Source organism: Haliotis asinina, chromosome 11 (genome assembly GCF_037392515.1).
Source record: "Haliotis asinina isolate JCU_RB_2024 chromosome 11, JCU_Hal_asi_v2, whole genome shotgun sequence".
Lineage (NCBI taxonomy): Eukaryota > Metazoa > Mollusca > Gastropoda > Lepetellida > Haliotidae > Haliotis > Haliotis asinina.
Window position 1 is genome coordinate 29,078 of NC_090290.1, and position 22,880 is coordinate 51,957.

The 22,880-nt window shown below is 38.3% G+C and overlaps 2 protein-coding genes and 1 long non-coding RNA gene across 3 annotated transcripts; 1 reads left to right on the forward strand and 2 right to left on the reverse strand.

Annotated features, from left to right (window-relative positions):
* Positions 1–13,325: 13,325 nt before the first annotated feature.
* Positions 13,326–15,383, reverse strand: LOC137256405 (zinc finger protein 862-like). Its single transcript, XM_067794249.1, has one exon. It carries the CDS (start codon positions 15,381–15,383, stop codon positions 13,326–13,328), a length of 2,058 nt encoding a protein of 685 aa, XP_067650350.1.
* Positions 15,384–17,076: 1,693 nt separating this feature from the next.
* Positions 17,077–19,293, reverse strand: LOC137256406 (zinc finger protein 862-like). The gene has a single exon (XM_067794250.1). The coding sequence runs from the start codon at positions 19,291–19,293 to the stop codon at positions 17,077–17,079; it is 2,217 nt and encodes a 738-aa protein (XP_067650351.1).
* Positions 19,294–19,329: 36 nt separating this feature from the next.
* Positions 19,330–21,850, forward strand: LOC137256604 (uncharacterized). The gene is made up of 3 exons (XR_010954571.1): positions 19,330–19,414; positions 20,383–20,574; positions 21,753–21,850. It is a non-coding gene; the product is annotated as an uncharacterized lncRNA (long non-coding RNA).
* The last annotated feature ends 1,030 nt before the right edge of the window (positions 21,851–22,880 follow it).

A 22,880-nucleotide genomic window follows, 5' to 3' on the forward strand; every position in this document is an offset into this window, starting at 1 on the left:
ATAAAATTCTGTCATGAAGAGCTTCCACATTAATCAAACCCCGTCCTCCTGAATTGATTGGCATATATAAACGATTAAGAGAGGAACGAGGGTGGTGTGCTCTGTTATCAGACATGATCCTTCTGGTCAGGCGGTCAAGACTCTGGATGTCTTGTTTTGTCCAATCAACTACTCCAAAGGAATAGGAGAGGACTGGCACAGCAAAAGTATTGGTGGCTTTGACTTTGTTTCGAGCATTTAGCTCTGAACTCCAGATTTTCTTTAAACGAGATTTATACTCGGCCCGAAGTTTATCTTGAATCAGGGCATTCTGGAGCTTGTCTCGAACTTGCATTCCAAGATAGGTGTAGGCCTGATCTTCCACAAGATGCTCAATAACTCCTCCCCCTTGTAACTTGACCGATCCATCATTAGTTACCTTGCCACGTTTCAAATGAAGAGTATTACATTTGTCGAGTCCAAACGTCATGCCTATATCATTAGAGACGGACTCGACAAGGACTATTATTATTATTATTATTATTTTTACAGATTAGAATGAAAATGCAGCAGAGAGGGTTCGGGTGATCCTGGCACAGTCAGGCTGGTCAAGCTCATCATCAGCTCAGGGCCCTCGCCCCCTCTACACGCAGCCCAGACAGCGAATGGGACTTCTCCCAGGAAACACTGCCTAGTCGAACCCACCAAGAACTTTCCGGAGAATATGGAGGCTCCCCAACACTGCAGCCTTCTGCATTACCCAGATTGTCAGAAGGGCTGTGCTCACAGTGGAGAACCCGGGCACTCTCCTGATCTGCGCCAAGAGATCAGGAGGTACCAAACCAAGGGCACCGAGAACAATGGGGAGCCTGACGACAGTGTACTTGGGATGCAAGCGAGACATTTCAAAGGCGAGGTCCGCATATTTATCATGCTTTTCCTGAATCTTGCCAATCACATTGCTGTCAAAAGGGACAGAAAATTCAATGATATAAATAATTTCATTGGTTTTATCAAAAAGGACAAGATCAGGTTTGTTGGCTGGAATTCGTCTCAGGCTGTATATTGGCCTATTCCAGAGAAGTTTAAAAGCATCATTTTCCAGGACGCCCTGGACATGTTCAGGGTCATACCATGGATGGACCTCGGAGTCAAAGCCACAGGCATGGCGGAGACGATAATAAAAGCAGCGAGCCATGCCATCATGTCTTTTAAGATAAGCTGTTTGTGCCAAGGAAGGGCATCCACTGACAAGGTGTTGGACAGTCTCTGTAAATTGATTGCAAAGACGACATTTCATATTGATGTTTTCTTTAAGAATCACATTCTGGCGATTGCGAGTGGGAAGTGACTGGTCCTGAGCAGCAAAAAGGAAGCCCTCAGTTTCACATTTGAGACCAGCCGACTTCATCCAGGCGAAGGAGTCGGTTGGATTGCTGTTCTGTTCCACACACTGCATATACACACGATGCAGTGGCTTCTCAGACAGTTTCTCCACAAAGGACCGACTCTGGGCAGATTTGGTGAAAGACTTCACCTGGTTTACTCCCATCGCTGTACCGTCCAGCAGTACATCGCCATCAACAAAATCAACTTCAAATTTCAAATTGTGTCCAACAACCTTGGCACGCTTAAAGTAGCTGTGGAATTCCTTGCTTTCATCATGAATCTTGACGTGCATCACCAGGGGATCATCTGACAAATAAATATGTGCAAAAGTACACAATAACATTCTGTCATGAAGAGCTTCCACATTAATCAAACCCCGACCTCCCGAATTGATTGGCATATATAAACGATTAAGAGAGGAGCGAGGGTGGTGTGCTCTGTTATCAGACATGATCCTTCTGGTCAGGCGGTCAAGACTCTGGATGTCTTGTTTTGTCCAATCAACTACTCCAAAGGAGTAGGAGAGGACTGGCACAGCAAAAGTATTGGTGGCTTTGACTTTGTTTCGAGCATTTAGCTCTGAACTCCAGATTTTCTTTAAACGAGATTTATACTCGGCCCGAAGTTTATCTTGAATCTGGGCATTCTGGAGCTTGTCTCGAACTTGCATTCCAAGATAGGTGTAGGCCTGATCTTCCACAAGATGCTCAATAACTCCTCCCCCTTGTAACTTGACCGATCCATCATTAGTTACCTTGCCACGTTTCAGATGAAGTGTATTACATTTGTCGAGTCCAAACGTCATGCCAATATCATTAGAGAAGGACTCGACAAGGAGAACCTGTTCTTTCAAATTGGTCTCTCCTTTGGCAAGGAGCTCGATGTCATCCATATAGAGGAGATGAGTAAGAGGTGTTGGGGATCTGTGCTGAGGAGGTCCGGGATGGTACCCTTCCTCCCCGTTGAGCAGGAAACTCAAAGGATTTAGAGACAGACAAAAAAGCAATGGACTGAAGGAGTCCCCCTGAAATATTCCCCTTCTGATTGGAATAGATTCCGAAGTTTTTCCGCCGTATTTTGTTCCAGCCCTACAAAGAGCACCAGTGGACAGAATCGCTTGAAAAAAATCAGGCAGATGCGCACCGAGGTGTAGATATTCCCCATTAAAATCTCTAGGCTGTGGGCCCAATAGCAAAGGGCAGATAAATCAAAATTAATTCAAACTTTTCAATTTGAAATGCAAATATGTCCAAAACTACTGCTGCAATGACTAACAAACTTCTTGAGCAGATGCGCAATCAAAATGTCTACAATTTTGCCTGGACGGGTCGAGTCGCTAAAATGCACCGTTTGGCCGCTATTTCCGATTGAAGTTTTTGCTGCTGTTTTTCAGCCCAATTCTGACTACTTTGCTCCCAAAATCTGCTGCACTACAACTACAACAGCTACCGCTTTCAAACTTGCCACACTTTGTCTCTAGGCACCTCCCTACGCAACGACACCATTGTTAAAATGCTTTGTTTGACGGTGATACACACTGCATTAGCTAAAAAAGAAGAGAAAACATTTGAGACGTACCCCAAATGAAAGGAAAGAGTGCGGAGGAAATTTATTAATATTTCTGCTTAGACCGCTTTAAATATCTATCGAAAGTGCTTGCCTCTATGTACACATCACCGTAAACAATACTAGCCATCAAAATCCCCAAGTGTCTGCATATTAAGAAAATGGGCACTACTTTTTATCACCGACGGCCCATGAATACGGGGCGGGATGTGCCAAAATGTGGTGCAGCATTTAATGTTTACCCCTTGCAAAGAGCACGAAAATCTGAAGGAAAACGGGACGACAATTACGGCTGCTCCTTCAAACATGTGTCTCACAGGACCGCACACCAGCACTCACTGTTGTCTATGAGTTCAGTCGTTTCGTTCAAAGTTGGCGATATGTATGAGTTCTGTGTATATAAGTATAACGTGCCTGTGTGTATGTCAAAAGTACTAACGCTTACCAGATACATTTGATCTGAGCTTCAATTGAAATTAAGTAGAATTATTTGCTGAAATACCTTTTATAGGCCTATGAATCTATCTGACAACTAACTGAAAATGCGAAAAAGTTAAAGGTTTTTGTGTGTTCTGTAGTGGATACGTGGATTTATAGAATTAAGTTCATCAGCAAGCAAAGGCCGAAGTGTATCGGTCAATATTGCTTCTGTTCTTGGCGTGGGGCCTCCGATGAGTCTCCTTGCTTAAAACAGTGTGGATATTTAACGATGCAGCGAGGAAACCATGAATGTAACTTATGATTACTTATACTATATTTTCGCTCGAGCCTCCGTATTCTATCAATATTATAAATAACTTTACATGCATTTGATTGAATTTCAAGATCAAGACTTATTGAAAATCAGTTTACTTCCATTTCTCTCCTTTTCACCCTCATTGTCTCTGCATGAGCATGAAATGCACGTGAAATTCATTCCAAGCCGGGAGATGACAAATCGGGAGCGTCTCGCCAAGCACCGATGCGACAGGCTGACTTGCTGGGGTCATTTAAAGTAATTAATCACAAATGGCATTGTTTTCACACTCAGTTCCAGCCCATGCTTTAATTAACGAGTTCACAGATGTTAGCAAATTTACACTGTGTAGCGTGTCGTACTATGAAATTTATGATATATAAGCGTTTATTAAACTTCTGACAACTTAACTTACGAAGATAACGCTTCTAAGCTTGCGAACCTAAACTACAATTATTTTCCACTTTAAAGAAAAACAGATGTAGGGAACAATTCCATGCGTCTCGCAAAAGATTATATATTTTTGAAAATCCCTCAATTTGTACAACCCTGTGGCTGCTCTAAAAATGTAATGAAGGTGCATAAAATATATGCATGTCATGTATGTACTGTGATTGTTTAATTGTATGAATTGTACCAGAAGTAAAATAACATTTTTTACAGGTCCCATAGATTTTTCACTCATCCTTTTGAAAATGGCAAAAATAAAATGTTGCTCCAGGTCGACGTGCTAGAAGGCGCTGAAATACGCAAATTCACTAGGTCTGGCAGTACTTCATCAACCAAATCTGACCTTGTTTGGACTGATGTTGTTACCTCTTAATGCATAGACTTTTTAGTGTAACATGGAGTAGCATATATGCGTTCATTCTCGAAATTCCTCATCTGTGAAACAATAAACCGAAATATAAGTGGAACTGCGGTATTTTGCCTTCTGTTCCATATACCTGTCTTGTTTTGATAGTTATGGTTTCCTGTTTAAATCACAAAGCAGGTTTTAACAGCACAGCCCGAAGAGCTACATTCCAAACATACACAACCATAACTTACGCCACATCAACCATAGAAAGATTAAATAGCCATTTTGTTCAGGTTTTATTAGTCATTTAAAGTATTCTGTGTGATTTAGCATATCTACAAACTGATGTATCTTGTGCTGATGATTTAGCGAAATAGTGTCACTGAAGCAGGTATAGCTGCTGTTAAGTTGTTTTTAAATTCATACACAGTCACAACCAGTATCATTTGGACTATAGTAACGTGCTATCTTCCTATGGTATTGAGCATTCAGCTGGTACTGGTATGATCTTATGAGTATTATAAGTCAAAGTTACATCAACTGAACCACGAAAGTGAACACACTGAATGGCGTTGTCTATCCATCTAGACTAGTCCTACGTGTGTGCTGGTAGTGTGAAATTTCCAAGATTAATCACAAGCTCAGGAACAATTCAAGTACGAGTATGTCAACAAGATCAATGGTGTTTTTTCCTGTATGTTATTGAAGTTAGATCAAAGGACATGTTTGTTATGTTCATTGATAAAGATTTACTTAATATAACATATATTATATATATATTTAAGTAACATAACGTGAATCACATTCACCTTAGGCTACCAAGTTTTATGTTTTAGACATTTTGAAAAGATTGTTGTGAAGTGTGCATGCTTTGATCACTGAATGGACAACCACTAAGTTTTTTCTCTTTTCATGTTATTTTACAAGTAGCATCTGTTTCAAAGCCAATAAGAATTGAAAGCGACAATCATTATGTTTGTTTGATTGATATCCTAATACGGGTAGCATTGTATTTAAAGCCAATATGAATTCAGAGTTAAACAATGACACATTTCCCATTACTGACAGTAGCATGTATCTATATTATCTGTAGCCATGACTACTATTAGAAGTACGTCACAGATGCAAATGGCTGTATTGCATAACATCCAAGAAGCCCTCATCGTTGCTCGCAGCTATATTTCACATTATTATCCCCTGCTTAGCACTAGTATTAGGCTCTGTCTGTTCCTCCATACATATGTATTGGGATATCATAAGAAGCATTCATAGTTCAGGAGGAGGCAGCAGAAAAAATTCAAATTGTAGCCTCCCAAGTACTGATTTTCTTGGGCACTATTTTCAGTTATAGTCTGGCAAAAAATGTTTCAGGACTGTGTTTGATAACTTTACTTTAAAACTATATGTGCTATCCATTTCCAATTTGGTATGAGGCTTTATAATTCTTCTACCATTGAGGATTTTAATTTATCACTCGATAATAAGAAAGTTGTCTATAAGAGCTGTCATTATTTCAAGTTATTTCTGAAACTTCCAAAACTCTTTCACCCATACTTGTCATAAGAGGCGACTGACGTGATCGGGTGGTCAGGCTCATTGACTTGGTTGACACATGTCATCAGTTCCCATTTCCGCAGATCGATGCTCATGTTGTTGGTCATTGGATTGTCTGGTCCAGACCCGATTATTTGCAGACCGCCGTCATATAGCTGGAATATTGCTTACTGCGGTATAAAACTAGCCTGTCTGCCTGCCCGCCTGCCCGCCCTCCCTCCCTCTTTGCCAAGTGATAAATCTGACAGTTTGAATATCATGGATATCGACAAGTGGTTTGTTTGAAACCTTAGAGTGTATTGCCGAGCATACAGATCTTGAAATTGTTCAATTGTTATTCCTATGTTCATAATTTATGGTGTCAGAGGAAAATTGTTTTGCAGCATTCTGATCTCTGCATAAGGTCACAGGTTCACTATAAAAGGTTTTGATGTTGTTTGCAAGGAATATACAAAAGTCTGCATTGTTGTTCTTTGGACCATAGAAACTGACAATAGCACGTTTATATCTGTCTAGTGCCATTTCAGTTATTTTTGTATTACCTTCTTCATGACAGCTTACCCCTTGCAGCTTGAAGTCAACTGTTTATCTATATAGCATAAGATTACTACGCCACAAGAATTACTCTTAAAAACATGCAAAAGCAGTTCTTATTTCTACATTCTTCAACAAAAATGTCAACAATTTTTACGTTTAAATTTGTCATTTATGTCCCTACAGTTTTATGATATGATATATAGTGTGTCAGCCATTGTCATTGATATCAAAAATGAACATAATGGATTGCATCAATGTTTGCATAGAAATCTCTACAGAAGCATATCAGAGGTTTTGTTCGAGCACATTTGGTTATGCAAAATGACATAATAATGTTCAACATAGTGAAAATGGAAAAAAGTAGGTAAAAGCAGTGAAAATGATCTGGCTGGTTGTAGCAACCTCTAACCCATAAACCACTCACAGCTTGTGATCCAATATATATGCTCCATATGGTCATAAATCAAACTGAGAGATACACAAACACACAGCTGAGAAAAACATATTTCATGCCACATGTTGTAAGCCACAGACAGATTTCTGTGCAGAGCATGCAAAAAGTGTTTGTGGTCGAACGTTAGGACTGGGCAACTAATTGCACAAATATTATGTAGTGTATACTAAAATTGTTCAGCTACTATATCTCAATATCATAGATGAAAATCTCTGTCTGTATTGATTCCCAGATGGTCTCAATACTGTGTAGTATCTTGGGGGTTGGGTGGTGCGCATCAGCTGGTTAGTCTGTGCTCACCATTAGGAAAAAAAAATCACATGCAGGTGCCTGTACTGCCTTGTCAGGGAGCAGGTTCCAGTCTTTTATTGTCCTGGGGTAAGAGGATTGCTTAAATGTTACTGTGTCACAATGCACATGTTTAAAGTCAAGTGTATTATGCTTTCTGGTTCTGGTGATGTTTGGATTCAGAGTTGATCTTTTGATAGTGACTGAAAAATCTTATCAGGTCACTTTTTAGTCAACTGTACTGTTTATCATAGGATAACTGTATATGGATGACAACTTCTTTAATACTGGAACACGACGTTTCGATACAGGTTCTTGTATCGTGTTCAAATGTAAATGATACAGGGAGAGAACAGGCGATATATATACATAAACTAATTAACAAGTGATGATAAAGACAACGGGTAAAAGGATAACATGGAAGCCAGTAGTGCACTGAGTCCAGTATGAATAGAAGTTAACAAAGTGATGATAACTAAGGAAGCCAGTGAGGTACACAGAGTGAGTTGTTTGTACTGTAGGCTAGAGTGGTTTGATGAGCTCATCGTAAGCTGTGGGGATGGGGTAACCTTGGTCTCTGTTAATCAGGGGTCGGTATCTTTTGATGTTGATTGCTTCAGTTATTTTCCTTTTGGTAAAGTCTGATTGGTTCTTTGAGAGGATGGTGTAGTCAGTCCAGTTGATTTGGTGATCGGGATGGGCCGCTATGTGATCTGACACTGCTGATTTCTGGTCCGATTTGATGGTAGATTTCTGATGTTGTCCTATTTACTTCCAACTTCTAAAATATGCCTCTCAAGCAAGTTGTACTGTTTATCAATGTCAAGGCAAGAATTCAAAACACATGCTCAGGTGTATTACCCACAATCCCTCATTACAAAAAGGCAGAGCAGCACAGTCCACAGTTAAAGGTCACATGCAACCACAAAATCAAACATAATTACAACACATTTATCACTTATTCATGACATATAATATACATTGCTGCTTTTTAAAAAAAACCAAACAAAATTATAAGCGTGCAATCGCGATTCAAAAGTGCAATATTTTGTACTTGGGCTTACTTCTCCCGAAACGAAGCCCTCGGGAGACCAAACCCAGTCGTAGAGGGTGGATCTGCACTCAAGTGTAACGACGGCTTCCGATTGGCTGTTTCATTTGCTGATATGCTGAGGGTTCATTGTGTGTACAGAAAGATGATCTGTTTGATGGGCACTTTAGAAGTATGGCGAGTCACAAGAAAGTAAGATTCTTTATTGATAACAACTTCTTTTTGTGTGCTTGATGCATCGTTTCAGTATGGATTCATATACTGTTGTCAAACAAAAAATCATATACACTAAAAGAAGTTGTTATCCATGAAGAATGTATATAGAGATGTTAGGTTTTGAAAATATATGTTCTCTGAATTTGCACTCGATCGAATCAGATATCATCTCAGTACAGATGGTAAACTACTGCATGGTTGGAATCTGCCATTTGTCCAAGTACAAAGCAATACTTGAAACTGAGAAGAGTTTGCACCAGTTTCTGTCAGATCCACTTTTCCAAAAAAAATGAATGTTTGCAACCCACAGACATAAAAACATGCCATGTGTATCACACCTGCCTAATTACATAATGTGGCAGACACGGGACTCGGGTGCACGAGTCATAAATCAACTTATTTTCTTTATGTCGTATAGTCTGATAGGTGTTAAGTTCAAATTGCACGTGATCAATGATTGAAGCTGTGTATTGCATGTTGTCTTTAGCAGACAGGCAGGCAGACATACATATATGTGTGAATAAACCAGACACTGATCATTCTCTGAGACAGGGACTGCTTACCACAATGAACAAGTTTTTTTACGTAATGAGTAGATTATTTACTCGTTTGTGTACACAACCAAGATTATACTACTGCTCACGACCTCAGACTCTGGGCATGCATACTGTTTCAAGCTCCACGAACCTATTCACTGCGCATGCATTATGGACGCAGCGCAGCACAGCTGTTGAAACCAGTTTTCCCCCCAGCGCTGGGGGAAATTTAGTGAAATGTTTGAACTCCAATTTCGCGGGCTTTTTTTTCATCGCGTTTTTTTCAACTTTATAGGTTGACTTGGCATTTTTTATGATTTGTTTCGGTAAGTGCATACCGAAAGGTACCAAAATCTGCAAAGTTGTGTTTTACGTTGCATGTGACCTTTAATGTTGAGCATTATTCCAATACAGATCTTACAAGAGATTGATAAGCTGTACTCTTTAGTGTCCTTGGGCACTGGCATAAGTTACACCTCAGAAAGCCAAGGGTTGAGTATGCTGTATGGACATGTTTGTTGATATGAGTACCCCACTTGAGGGAGTTACAATATGGATTACTCTTAAGTAAGGATTATTGTTAACTTCTTCTAAAATGGTGTTACTAATTTGATAGATGAAGGTGCTTGGAGCCTTAGATCTCGATACTCTGAGAATATAGCACTTCTTGGAGGTAAAAGATTTTCGATTCCTTGGCCAAGTGTTCCAGTGAGTTGAGGTCCACTTGTAGCTGAATGTGGTCCTCAAATGTATCTATAGCTCTATTGAGTAGGCAGTCATCTGCAAATAATTCCACTGATAATTTTATATGCAATAGTAAATCGTTGATATGGATGAGAAACAATTTCCTTGTGGTACTTTCTGGACTGGGGATGAGGCATTTCCTTCTACTGCCACGCTGTAAGTTCTTGTTGCTAAGAATGACTTTATCTATATTAATAAAGTCTTGTTGCTTCATGTCATACACTGACATAATATTGTGGTAGTAACTAGTAATTGGGATTGGGATTAGGGTTAGGTTGATCATATATACTTGATCTATATTAATAAAGTCTTGTTGCTTCATGTCATACACTGACATAATATTGTGGTAGTAACTAGTAATTGGGATTGGGATTAGGGTTAGGTTGATCATATATACTTGATCTATATTAATAAAGTCTTGTTGCTTCATGTCATACACTGACATAATATCGTGGTGGTAAGTAGTAATTGGGATTCATTATAAATACCTCAGATGGAAGTTCAGGTGTTCTGGAAACAGGTTGATTTTGTTAACTATGTAGATCGGTATGAATGTATAGTGTTGGCATACAGGAAAAAAGTCGAGTGTACGACTATAGGTGCAGAAAATATGTGTGTCAAGTTTGTAGGCTAAGTGCGTAAGTTTTTCAGTATTTAATGCCAAGTTGTGAATGTGTGAGGTAATATATATACATATATATATGAAAATATGTATGAAAGTGTGCATGTATGAATTTAAAAGTAAGAATGAGACTTTGGGCTATGACAGTATGGAATTATCAGTGAGATTTAATAGGTGATTCTGTTACCTATGGTGCTTGTTCAGAAGGGTTTCTCCAAAATACATCCATGTGTGAAACTGTTCATGTACATATCATTAACGTGACACCCAAACTCACCAAAAGGCACACATATCACAAAAGGCAGGTGCTCCACGTGGGATGAAAGAGGAAAAAACATGTCAGCTTGGCATTTGGGGCTTAAAATTCATTGTGAAAACTTGCCTCGATAGTGTTGTTAGAATATTGGTTTCTTGAGCCCAAATGTTAGAAATTTAGTATTTAGATTGTTAATTTTAATGCATTTGAACCTTAGTTGAGCATATTTCAAACAGGCCTGAAATTTACTACATTTTGTGAATGCATTTCTTGTTGAGTTACCATTCTGGGTCCCTTTAGTTGGTTTTCACTGAAAGTATTATTTCTTTTAGTTTTGTCTCAAGGTTAAAATACTACCTAAAGCCACCCAGTTTATTTTTACTTGCACATAGTTTCTAGTACCCTGTCAGTTTGTTTAGTTTGGTGCATTTCTTTTTTTATTATTTTTTTTGATAAAGACTTCCACTGTGTATTGCTCCTCTACAGTGGTTGTTTAGGGCCATCGCTTTCTTGCCTTAAATTTTGGAGCTCAATCGCCATTTGTAGTTTCTCAATAGTATTAAATGGTTTTCAGTAATGTTCTTGTCCATGAATGGCATTGTTTGACTTGATGTTTAGAGAATATCTGAGATAGATGTAGACTTTCCTTTCGCATACTATTTGAACATATACAATAGTCATGTCGTGAAATACCGGAAACATTCATTTTGTGAAGTGACTAAAGGAATTTCATATTTCATATCATCACCAAACTGGAAATGTCTTAACCAACATAAATGACACCAACCAGTTAAAACATGATATTGTATGACCAATGTGTTGGAAGTGTCAGATGAAAGGGAGGGACCAATGATAAATAAGGCATTGTGATAGCACAAACACAACCACCTCCATACCATCATCCTAAAATGTAGTCACTTCTTCAACCCACATTAAGTAAGTGAGATGTGATTTATGTCACTCTTAGCAATAATCCAACAAGCTCGAACTATTTATGTTTATGTCACTTTATTGTATTTCATGGTTATCAAAAATACAGCTGTACTTTCTTTGAATGAAGCCAAGTGTCCATGTAAATAACAACCCATTGTCCTGCATCACGTTTATCTCATATCATACATATCATCACTGAAATTACTTTATGAATATATTATTGAGACAGTTTAAATGACTTTTATATGTCGAAAGTTGATGTGTAAAACATCCTGTTTGCCATATCTGACCATCATCATCACTTATAAATACACTGATTTACCAAGGCAATCCATCTTTCTTCCACTCTTGGTCTGGGGATGATGTAGCTGGTATAAGTACTTGAGGATAAGTCCTGTATGGTGTTCAAGTCCTTTTATTGTAGAAGAATTTTTCAAACAAAGGTCCTTGGATATGTATCTGGTTTTCCTGGCTTACACAAAACACAGATACACAAACTTGGTCACTGACATAACTTCTGATTCTACAGGTTGATATGAGAGAGTTTCATCATACAGAGAGAACGTCTCTCGTCAACGGTTGGACCCAAAATACACCACAACTTACCAGACAACTGACAAAATAGAACCCATGAAAATTTTGGGTCCTCTCTTCCCCCACCCTCAAAATAGTATCCTACATCATACAAAATGACTCATATACCATCAGAATAACACAGTATTTCCATTAGTCCCTTTTGGTACTCCATTATATACCAGCAGGTTCTTTCATTTATGAAATGACTTCATTAATGGACCTTAAGCCAACCATAAATGTATCTAGGTAATATTTCCGAATGGTAGATGTCAGAAGGTGCTTCATCGACCCATTTCAGATATCATTCGGTTCCCTACTCTCGAGAAACTTACCACCTATATCATGAATATCCATCCACCTTGTGTAAAGTCACCTGATAATCATGTACAGCCACAAGAGTTAATCAAGCCTAACAACTCTCAGAATTGTTGTTCCGCAAGGGAAGTCAGTTACTGGGAACTTTCCAACTATGTTGACCCTCCCCAACTTCATTTCGAAGTTTCCTTAATTATTTATCAAATTTATTCTAAGTTTCCAATTTTGAATATCCTGGTTATATAAATACCAGTTGTTAAATAATCTGCGTATTCTTTGAACATTTACTCTCTCACATAAATTTTGAATGAGTTGATGCTGATACCATTATATGTTTACATAGATTGTCATGACTTTACATTTTGAGGAAAATAAGAGGCTGTTTATCTTTGTTTTCTTACTTAGTTGGGGTTAACTTAGTACTGTACCTTCACAGTGTCTATTCTAGAACTGAAAATCTAGGGGGGATTTGTCGCCCCCTCACAAAAAAGGGAGGGGGGATTTGGAAAATGTAGGGGGGAATGCCTGTATTACTGTCCTCAAAATAGTGGATATGTAACCAGGTGAATAAAGAATAACAAACAATTTAAAAAAAAATTCAAGCTGAATTCTCTTTCTCTAATGATTGAAATGATTACTAACCACTTAAGTAAGAACTGAACTTGATTCCTAAAATTCGCACCTTGAAAACTCTATTTAATGCTTACAAATAATCTGAAATTGGTCCACTTCCTGTCCACTCAAAGTCAAGTTCAGAACTTCTGATTGAAATTGTTACATGTTGAAAGAAAATCTTTGAAAGATTCTCCTTTGCTTTTTGGTCTTGAATTCCTCAAGAGCCTTCCTGGCATCAAAGGTTGAAACAGGTGGGCCCTCGATACTTATTGTCATCAACTCTCTGAGTGCCTTCTCACTCAATTTGTTTCTATGTGATGTTTTTATAATGTTCTGGCTTGAAAAACCACGTTCACAAATTGCAGTCTGAACTGGCAATGTTAATCCAATGCAGGCAAGCTTCAGGAAGTTTGGAAAGAGGTCTTTGTGACAGCTATCATTGATTCTCCATAACTCATGGAATTTGTCTCTTGGATGCTTCTGTTGAATCAGGAGGCGTTTTAACAAATCGAATTCTTGTCTTGCTGACCCTGCATTGATGAGGGCAGGGACGTCACCCTTATGGCTGCCATAATAAGAGATCAACACATCTAGTTTCTCTTTATCATGACTCTGAAGATTTGTTTCAGGAACAAATGACAAGTCCCTGAATGCCAGCACATCAAAAGATGAAATGACTGTAACACTTTCTGAGGGAAATATTGTGTTGAGATTTTCTATCAGCTTCCCAAGAAAGGTTGTCATGGCTGACTTCACAGCTGCCTCCTGTTGTTTGTTGTATTTCAGTTCATGCCCATAGAGGTGATTGTTATCTGTCAACAGAGACTGGAACTCTTGTGTGTAATGTCCATCATTTTCTTTCAGATACTGAAGTTTATGAACTGTGCTGGCAACCAGTGGTTTCAGTGATGCAACATCCAAACTGTCTTTTTGCATCACTAAATTAAGTTCAGTTATCACTGGTATTACATCCATAAGACTCCAGGTTAGAGCAGCAAACTTGAAGTTAGTGATTGACTTCAAAAGAGATGTAGCTTTTGGATCCTTTGATAGTTCAGTTGATTGAAAATATACAACCAGGTTGTTCCAGGATTTGTACATGGCTTCCAACACATTATAGAAGCTGAACCATCTTATATCATGCATTTCTCTTACTTTGCTGTGAGGCTGATTGAGCAATTCCTGTAGCCTAGCTAGTCTGCTGCTTCTAACTGATGACCCCTTGAAATAATAGAACAGGTTTGTGAGAGTAGATTTGTAGTGTTGCATAAGGTCAATTTTGGCAGCAGATTGGCTTGTACATATTGCAAGTCTGTGTGCAACACAATGGATATTGATAAGAAATGGGGATGATCTTCTGAGCTGTGCTGCTACACCATTAACAGATCGTGTCATAACACTAGCACCATCAGATCCAAAACACAGAATTTGTTTCACATCAGTGTCAAGATCATTGAAAATTGCAAGGAGTTTCTGGGTTATATCATCTGCGCCTTTTTCACCCAAGTCAAAATTTCCCAGAAAGTGGGACCTGACATTAAAGTCATTGTCAACGAATTTGACATAAACAGTGAGCTTTCCTGTCACTGAGATGTCTGTGTTTTCATCTATCAAAATTGCTACACAATAAGCATCCTTTAAATCTCCAATTATTTGAGCCATGATTGTATTGGCAATTGCTTCCTGAATGTCTTCAGCAAGAGACCGTGACCTGTATGTGGCATTACCCCCAACATCAAGGTTTTTAACACTGGTGCAGCCTTCCTTCTCCAACAATTTTAACAGAGAACCATACTTTTCAATAGCTATGTTTTCCTTGCAAAGCCAGCATACTGTGTCAATAGCCGACTTAACAGCTAATTCCTCATTGGATACTAAATTAGACACAGATGCCTCTATTGTGGTTTGTGACTTCGTCTTGGCTATAAGGGAAAGCTGGTGGTCACTGGTTTGTGCATGTCTAGATAGTGTGGATGTATGAAAGTTATTGCAACCACCACCAGTGAAACTATTGCTCATTTTATTTTGGCCACAATAGTCACATATCATAGCACCAAGCTCATTTTTAGAGAGCCATGGCCATTCTTTCAACCATTTTTTCTGAAAGACACTTGGTTTGGTTTTTTTAGAGTCGGAGGGACCGGGGTCAGTCTCGGGGTTTTGCTCGCCTTTCGATTCACATATCTCCTTTACGGATAGATCGCTCTGGAGAGACATGGCGGGCACTGTTGCTCTCTCAGTGGTATTTTGTGTAAAAAAGTCAGTTATTTTCATTCTTTTGCGTGACATTATTCACGCCAAATTACCACAAACCGTTGTAAGAATTTAGTAATCATTTGTCGTCTGCAGCTTCAAGTGATAATATTGTCAAGTGATATATTTCGAAAATGAAGCTAAAACGAACTTATGTTTTAAAAAATATCGACAAAACTGTTTTGCAGGCGTTATACACATGCACTGTATTTAGAGTTCATAGTCTAACATCAATTAATTAATTAAACAAATTATAACTTCATTGAAAAATGTTATCTATTTTGGTACTGATATGAATGGAATTTCGTTTCCCCAGTGCCAGTAGTGGTTTTAACCGAAGGAGGTTACTCTGTTATGTTTACATGTTGTCACTCAAACTGGACTCTGTGGCCGACTCTGATTTTGAAGTTATTCTTTGTCAGTATAAAGCTTTTTTCGTTTTTCGTATGTTTTTTGAAAGATAGGTAGGGAGCAAATTACTATGCGCGACAGTTCACACTCTGTTGTTTTAATGAGGGGCGATTTGATCGTTATTAGCGCGAATCGCGCAATCACGCATCCTAGAGTAGACACTGCTGCATCAACGTAATTCAGTATTTTATCAGCTGATCAATAGCAAAGATGAGTACTAGCTTCTGATCTCATGGTTGAAATTAGTGCAACACCTTGAAAGGTTCCTTTTGTTTTGAAAGTTAAGTATATAAATATTTCTTTGAACGGCATAAATATTATTTTGTGGTTCCTGTAAACTTAGGAATGTTCTCAAAATAATGACATGCCATTTTGTGTATGACATTCATTTAATTACTACTACTTGAACACATGTCATCCTGAACAGTTCAGCAGGATTCATTTAAGAAAATGAAACTCTCTGCTGTCGTAGGCAATACAAAAGCTATCAGGTGTCTGTATGTGGGATATATTATGAACGCTTCACTCACTTTGTGCAGTTGAATCAGTGAGCAATAGGGCTGCAAGAGTTACCTCCCTTGAAGAGATCAACACTGTTTCAAATCAAGAGTTGTTGGTGCTGGTAAATTGATCTATGACATATTTATGATAATCTTTTGCCTGATTATATTGTTAATATTTCAGTTTTTATGCAGAACTCCAACATTAACAGTGTTAGAACTCCTAGCCTATAGCAGGGCTGAACAAATTTTGAAAACTTCAGTCACCCTGCAGGGCGAGTACTTTTTTTTTGTACTCGTCCTGCAAGATTTTCACTCGTCCTACTTTTTAAATGAAATAATCTGCAATCTCACCATGATCATGATGTGTTTTCTTGAATAAAAGATATTGATTCCTATAGATTGTGTTATTGTCTTTTATATAGTCAGTGAACAAACATTATTCTATACCTTCTGGCTAGGATCCAAATGGAAGTTCAAGTATTAAAAATGACAACAGATGTGTGAGGTAACTGGTTTTTAATTGTCATGAAATTACATCACTGTAGTGACAATGGGATTGAACCAACATAAAACTAGAGCAGTTGTAAATTAAAAATAAACATAAATTAAAATACTTGAATAAAATCAACAAAAAGCACTGAGAATGTTCCACTTGAAGTTGTGTACTTAAATGGCACTGACTAGAAAAATGGACTGGACTTGAGTACTAACTAATAACTTTCATTTTCCTCAGTTATTCAATTTCAATCGTGAATCTCATCAACAGGGGTGACGGTCTCTTCAGACACAGTGACCTTTTCTGGCTTTGGTTCTGGACATTTATGTCCATGTACATGTCTACTGCCTTTTCCACAATGAAGCCAGTTGATTATTGACTTCTGGGGTTCAAATTCTTCAAATGATGGTCCATCTATGTTTATCCGCAACAAGTTACTCAATGTATCTTGGTTCATGGAAGTTTTCAGATTTGTTTTCAGCCTATTCATCCGACTAAAGCCTCTCTCACAGTCAGCTGTGCTTGGTGATACTGTCAGCATGATGTTAACTATAGAAAAGATGTTGGTAAGGTTGCTTTCTCTATCAGGACCACTGCAAACTAAAAATTCATAAGCATCAATAAGTGATTGGTTCACTAAGTCCTTCATGTACATCTTGAGGTCAAGCCACTCATCCACAGCCTTTGTTTTTTCTACATCTGTCAGGAGAGGGCTGTAGATCTTCACAAGCTTCTGAATCTCAGCATCTCCATATTCCCTGAATTCATCAGGCTGTGTTTCATAGTTTGGCCACTTCCTGAAATCAAACACACTGAAGAGAGAGTATGGTTCTCCACCAAGGTGTTTGATGAACCTCTCCTGAAGATCAATATAAATTGAGTCAAGAACACAGTCTATATCCTTGTTGAAGTTATCATAATCATCACCATGTTGTGTCTGTTTCGGTCTTCCTCTTTTCTCAGTTCTCATCTCTTCACCTCTGAACTTTCCTTCCTTGCTTTCTTCAAGAAACTTTTCAAACATTGGTCCTTTCTTTGACTTCATTTTCAGAAATTTCTCCCTTAGTGTCTCAATTCTTCTTTTAACTTCAGAAATGAGTGACTTTTTCGTTTGAAAAGCCTTGGAAACTTCACTTACAAGATCAGTGAAATCAATCATGAAATGTAACATCTTCAGAAATCTTCTACTTTTCAACTCTGCTAAGTAGTTTCTGGCTTTTGCTGAAGATTCATCCTTTCCAGAAGCAATCTCACCCAGATGTACAACAGTTACTTCAAAATTGTCAAGCAGAGATTTCAAAGCTCTGTGCTGACTTGCTACCCACCTCACTTCTTTGATTCCTCCATAATGTTTCAGTTCCTTGTCAAGATTTTCTGCAATAACATAGAGTTCTCTTCTTCTTTTGGGAGAATAATAGTACAGCTTGAAAATTCCTTTCAGAACATCTTCAAAATTCTTCAAATAATTGCACTCCTTCTTTGTGTCACAAACTGCCAGTTCCAAATTATGAGCAATACAATGCACAACTGTAATATACTGCTCACAACCAACAGCGTTATACTCCTCTTTCAGCTCATCAATAATCAGTTTTACTGCTCCTCCTTTCTTTCCAAGATTAACTGAAGCACCATCTGTGTTGATTCCGACTAACTTTCTCGAAAGATCTTCTTTTGACAGTCCCACAGAACTAAGCCCCTGAAAAATTCCATCTTTTACACCTTTTGCATGTCCATGTTCAAGGTCAACAATATCTGCAAGCCTAGTCTTCAGTACACCATCATCAGTGACATACCTCACATATACAATCTCTTGTTCAGTTATAGCACTGTCAGTTGAGCCATCTGATAAGACACTGACAAATCTACACTTCTCAAGTTCACTAGCTGTATTTTCCTTCACTACATTTGCTATGGATTGTACAAAAGTCGCACAAGCATTCTTATTCAAATAGTTTCTTCCAAGGGAGAGGCCATTCTTGGACTGTAATTGGCAAAAACTCGCAAATTTTGAAAAAGGTTCCCCTTCCTTGGCAACATAATAAGCTGTTGTAAAAAGCTTGTTATAGATCACGCTGTTTTTTTCGTCAACTTTCTGCATAGACTTAGTGTATTGTGCTGTTTGTGGATTTTCAACGACTTTCTCATGTTCACAACACTGAATGTGCTTCCTACTTTTGTCGTGGAATTTCAGTGTCTCCCTCCTAAATTTATCTCTAAGACCTATCACAAGTCCACATTTTGGATCTGACAGTTTGGGGTATTTTCGGCATGGAATACAAAATAATTCATCTTCCGACTCGCTAAATTTCGCCCACTTAAATTCCTTAAACCACGTTGGTTGTACTAAACGTTTTCGTTTTTCTCTGTCATATTTCTTTTGACTTAGCTTTCTTTGTTGAATTTGTTTTTCTTCCGTTTTCTTTTCCCCATCTCCTGCCCCTCCCACATACTTTCGAATGTCCATGCTGGCGTTTGTTAATGGTTCCACTACACTATATCAGTATCACATGCTGCCCGAGCGAGGACCGTATGGAAACAACTCAAACGGACAGAGGCCTGTGACAGCTGTGATTGGATGAAATAGTGTAAGATGTGTATGTGTTTTAAAAGCACATCCACCCTGTTATTAAAATTGACCACAATTTTAAGTATTTAGTGCTGTCATTTTTATCACCATGGGTTATGCCTATGTGTGTACATATATTTGGAAGTAGGTGACATTCGGTGCGGAGCTGGGGGTTGATGTGTTCCGCTTCCTGTGCTTGGCAAATGTGCCGGACAAGTTGGCCACAACTTGTGTTTTATTGTAGCTTAGAGGCCAGACTGTGCCCATGTGTACATGGAATGGCTGTTGATAGCCTGGATATTTTTTTAAAAAATATAAGGTTACTATAGAAGTCTATGGGAAAACATTTGGTGTTGTGTAACCTGTAGGGTTCGAGCACATTTCAGTAAGTCATACTTTACATGCCTTCCTGTGTTTATTTCACCATGGAAACAAGTCAGTATTAATGTGGAGGCAAATTTAAAGGTGATGGGAGTAAAGATAGGGTTGTTTTGAGTGGAATAGATTGTTCTAGTGTTGTGAATATGAACGTTGCTTCGTTTTGAGGCCCAACAGTGGTAATAGACCCCTATGGTGAGTTCTACCCTTGATTAATGGTTACCTGCTTCTGAATTTGTTGGAACTGATGAATTTGACAACAAAGTAAGCCGAAATAAACACTATTATAACAATGTGAGTGTCTGAGGTAATCCCCTGAGGGTCAAATTAAAGTTAAATGATGATAAAATCATGAAATATGATCATTGGACAGCTGAACATGTCACAAACCCTTGTTTTAAATGTAAACACTGAAACATATGGTCAATTCTTTCTGTCTGACCCCTTTTGCATGTGAATCAACTTAATTTTCTTTCCTTTTTTAAAAAAAAATCCCCCTTTTTAACACATATGACTTTCAAAATTATTTTTGGTTTTATCTACAACTGTCTCATTGCTGTTTTGGATTTTATGATTTGACATTTAATGTAATAGCAACATTATTTTCAGCTTGCAGAATGCCTGTTGATGAATGGGGAGGTGTGTATGCACACATACAGCAGAAACAGAAGCCTTCACATCCAATGTGGTATTTCGACAAGCCGGTCTGAAGTCTGTTGTTGACTGCGTCTAATCAAGCACACGCCCTTTTCTTCGATATGCCTTACCACCTTGTATCAGTTGCAGTACTTGGATATATAGGTACATACAGTACATTTAAGTACCCCAGTCCAGTTAAAACACCACAATGTCTGACTGGTAACTTCCACCACTCGGTCAGCATCATCCATTAGAGGTTTCTGACCATGCTCTCTTAATGCCTCACTGTGCAGTATTTCTTTTTGCCAGACATGAATTAACTGCTGTACAGGAACCCAAGAAGTTGATTAGATGTAAATAATAACAACTGACCCTTGTAGAATGGGTCTGACCACAAATTTTATTGACATGAGAGTGTGTGATGTCTTTAAATTATCTCCCTTGTTTACCCATAGACAATATGTGTTCTTGTCACCCAGTAACCCATAAATCATTGCAGAGAAACACTGTTTTTAGCTGATACTGTCAAATACTGCTAACTCTGAATAGAAATATTCAGTTTTGGGCAGGTTAACCAATCAATTTCCAAAATTATGAGGATATTTTCACTTTGTACCCTGCAAACTGGCTTATACATGAAACTGTCAAGTCTAACAACCTCAAAACAATACACAGTAAATAGTTTTGATTTCCTGGAAGTTTTTTAAAGTCTTAGCTTGAAGAATCAATAGATTCAAGCATAAGTTCCTATCATGCTGTGGTCTAAAAGTGACTTCATCCGTTTAAGGGGTCATTTGCCTTGATCGACGAACAGGCGGCAGGGTACTCTGATCAGTGTTCCAGACAGCTAGGCATTATGCATCTCCTCACTTAATACTTTCTGACAAACTTCATCAACCAGCCTTACATATGTCAAGATGCTAAAGCTGCTTAGTGTGAAATCTCTCCAATTTCTGGCCTGTATTCCATGATTTTGGTCTTTCAAAATATATTCTGGGTTGATATGATCTAGGCAGCCCCAGTCATGTATGGAATCAACCCATGACCCCCTTCTTTTGTGAAATAGGAGTAAACACCCATGGTATATACATGATTTGAAAACTTTCTCTATGAAAGCAGAAATGCATTTTTGCAAAGCTTTGATGAAGTAGACATGATGTAACTCTTACACCTCTATCTGTGCAGCAAATCTCTTTATTCTTTTGCCATAAAAGATATGTTGGACAGAAAAAAATATTGAGGTTTCATGCAGTTTTATTTTTTTTCTGAGAAGTTACATGTATATACAGTACATAAATCACAGATTGGCCTAGTGCAGATGCAGACCATTTTTTCTACAGGTTCCACTACACTATATCAGTATCACATGCTGCCCGAGCGAGGACCGTATGGAAACAACTCAAACGGACAGAGGCCTGTGACAGCTGTGATTGGATGAAATAGTGTAAGATGTGTATGTGTTTTAAAAGCACATCCACCCTGTTATTAAAATTGACCACAATTTTAAGTATTTAGTGCTGTCATTTTTATCACCATGGGTTATGCCTATGTGTGTACATATATTTGGAAGTAGGTGACATTCGGTGCGGAGCTGGGGGTTGATGTGTTCCGCTTCCTGTGCTTGGCAAATGTGCCGGACAAGTTGGCCACAACTTGTGTTTTATTGTAGCTTAGAGGCCAGACTGTGCCCATGTGTACATGGAATGGCTGTTGATAGCCTGGATATTTTTTTAAAAAATATAAGGTTACTATAGAAGTCTATGGGAAAACATTTGGTGTTGTGTAACCTAATGCTAGCAACAAGCCCCTTACATCCACGACAATAGCAATAGTAGAATTACCTCCCCTGCTTATGTATTTAACACTGTTATTGATTTATTATTGGCATAAGCGAGACGATCAGTATTAGTACGCTGTTGTTGATCAGTGCACGTTTTCGATTCTTAAATGGCTTGTAAGATACTTTGTTTAATAAATTGAAGATGTTATATGCTTTATTTGACAGCAAAAAAAACGGTACTCGCCCGATAGGACGAGTAATTTGTATTTTTAACTTGCCCGACATGAGGTACCACTCGTAAATACGAGCGGACGAGTGGATTTGTTCAGCCCTGTATAATAGTCTGTTTGGCTCAAAAGCAGATCAATGAAGTGCAATCAAACTTGAAAACTAAAACATTTAATACTCAATGAAACGCTGATCATAATTAAAGCATCACAACAACTCTGAAGTTTTTCAGAACTTTCATCTTAAAAATAAAAAAAAATTTGTTTCACAGGCTATCATTAAAATCTTGACTCACTTCACTATTTGTTACAAGTGAGGAGTGCAGAGAAAGGGACAGCCAGATGTATGAGAAAGGATGGCGAATAATGAACAAATAACTTAGTTGGCACTTGTGCACATGCTTCTTGAACACCTGGCTGTTAAAAAAAGTTGTTTAACAAATGATCATCATTTTCTTGTC

Coding starts and splice junctions, on each gene's coding strand:
- LOC137256405 (XM_067794249.1), bottom strand. CDS start 15,383: ATGTCTCTCCAGAGCGATCTATCCGTAAAGGAGATATGTGAATCGAAA.
- LOC137256406 (XM_067794250.1), bottom strand. CDS start 19,293: ATGGACATTCGAAAGTATGTGGGAGGGGCAGGAGATGGGGAAAAGAAA.